This window comes from Vitis vinifera, chromosome 9, assembly GCF_030704535.1.
Source record: "Vitis vinifera cultivar Pinot Noir 40024 chromosome 9, ASM3070453v1".
NCBI classification, from domain to species: Eukaryota; Viridiplantae; Streptophyta; class Magnoliopsida; order Vitales; family Vitaceae; genus Vitis; species Vitis vinifera.
In genome coordinates, this window is record NC_081813.1 from 7,035,907 (window position 1) to 7,037,410 (window position 1,504).

The 1,504-nt window shown below is 32.9% G+C and overlaps 1 protein-coding gene across 1 annotated transcript; it reads right to left on the reverse strand.

Annotated features, from left to right (window-relative positions):
- Positions 1-351: 351 nt before the first annotated feature.
- Positions 352-955, reverse strand: LOC104880265 (protein TAP1). Its single transcript, XM_010656505.3, has 2 exons — positions 695-955; positions 352-573 (listed from the first exon to the last, which is right to left on the reverse strand). Exons 1-2 carry the CDS (start codon positions 945-947, stop codon positions 509-511), a joined length of 318 nt encoding a protein of 105 aa, XP_010654807.3. The 5' UTR covers positions 948-955; the 3' UTR covers positions 352-508.
- Between the last annotated feature and the right edge of the window lie 549 nt (positions 956-1,504).

Here is a 1,504-nt window from a genome sequence, read left to right on the forward strand (position 1 = left end):
TAATTATATCAATTTTTTTCCTTATATTTCTTTCGTTTATTTCATTGTCATTTTATCTTTCTTATGCCTTTTTGAATTTTTTTTTTTTAAATATCCTTTCTCACTTTCACTCATTTTCTTTTTATCTTTCCTAAATCTTTTATAACATCTAATATAATTTAATATTCTAGTAAATATTTTTTATAGCTCAAAAAAGTAATACTAAGAATTTACAGTTGAAAAACCCTAATTCTTCATCAATTAGCTTAATTTGAATTCAAATTAGAAGTCAACTAAGCTATTAAAATATAACTAGTAGTCAACAAAAGACATCAATTTCAAAATAAAAGTAACTTAAAGGGAAATCCAGAATTAATTTATGAATGCATGGCCCATGGCTTCTAATTTATTTCATTTATTGCTCATTATAACTCATCCCAAACAAAGATCCACACTCATCTCCACCATTTCTCTAAAGAAAATTAAGATGCATATTCATGGCCTTCGCTCCTCATGTCCACAATTCTCATCATTGTTTGGGGCGGCATATATTGGAAGTGCAGTTCTCCACACAGCTTTCCATTCTCTCTGAATCTGCAACTCAAATCACACATAAACATAGATAGATAGATGAGAGAGAGGGAAAGAGAGGGAGAGAGAGAGAGAGAGAGAGGGAGAGAGAGAGAGAGAAAGAGAGAGGGAGAGAGAGAAATACCATTGCTAAGCTCAGCACATTCATTCATGGAACACCCAAGGCTGCAGTAGTAAAGTGGATTAGAAGCAGGCCTAAATACACACTGCTTCAAACACTTGAAGGCACAAGAGAAGAGCTTCTTGGAGTTCACTATGCATTTCAAGAAGCATGGGCCATAGCAACTCTCCCAGCTGGCTGTTGCATGCCCTGCAAACACCAGCATCACCACCATTGCCATTATGCCTACTCTTCTCACACCTCTGATCACCTCCATCTCTCTCAGATTGTCTTCTGCTCTGAGGCCACCCCATGGCCCAAGGACACTATTTATAGGGTAAATGCCCTACAAAAGCAATTAACTCACTGCTAAGAGATAAGAACAATGTGGATATCATCCAATGCAATGAACTGTTTTGTATTTTCCAAATTAAAGAAAATGTGGGTTGAATTGATTATCTGCAGTCCAAAAAATATCATAAGATATGATTTGTTGTGAATGCAGTTTTGGTTGAGTTTTGACTGCTGTAATTGAAGTTTCTAAATGAAGGATTATGGAGCAGTTAATGTGTGTCATCTATGAGTTGGAAAGAAAGATATATCTGAAGTATTAAAGGCAGAAAATCAAAATGTATTTTTGAAAAATCTATATGATTATTATTATTTTTAAAATTGGTCTATTTTCAGGAAATGTGTGGTTTGCTAATAAATTTATTTCTTTTGAAACAAATTAATTAATGTTTTCCTTTTTTTTTTTCCTGAAAATTTTGAAAGTAACGTACAACTTTAATTTGTACAACCCAATTTGTGTTTATATTTAATATAATATAACAA

Excerpts from the sequence above, each read along its gene's own strand:
- LOC104880265 (XM_010656505.3), bottom strand. The coding sequence starts at position 947 with ATGGAGGTGATCAGAGGTGTGAGAAGAGTAGGCATAATGGCAATGGTG. Across the intron at positions 574-694 it reads ATGTGCTGAGCTTAGCAATG|ATTCAGAGAGAATGGAAAGC; the intron begins GTATTTCTCTCT and ends TTTGAGTTGCAG.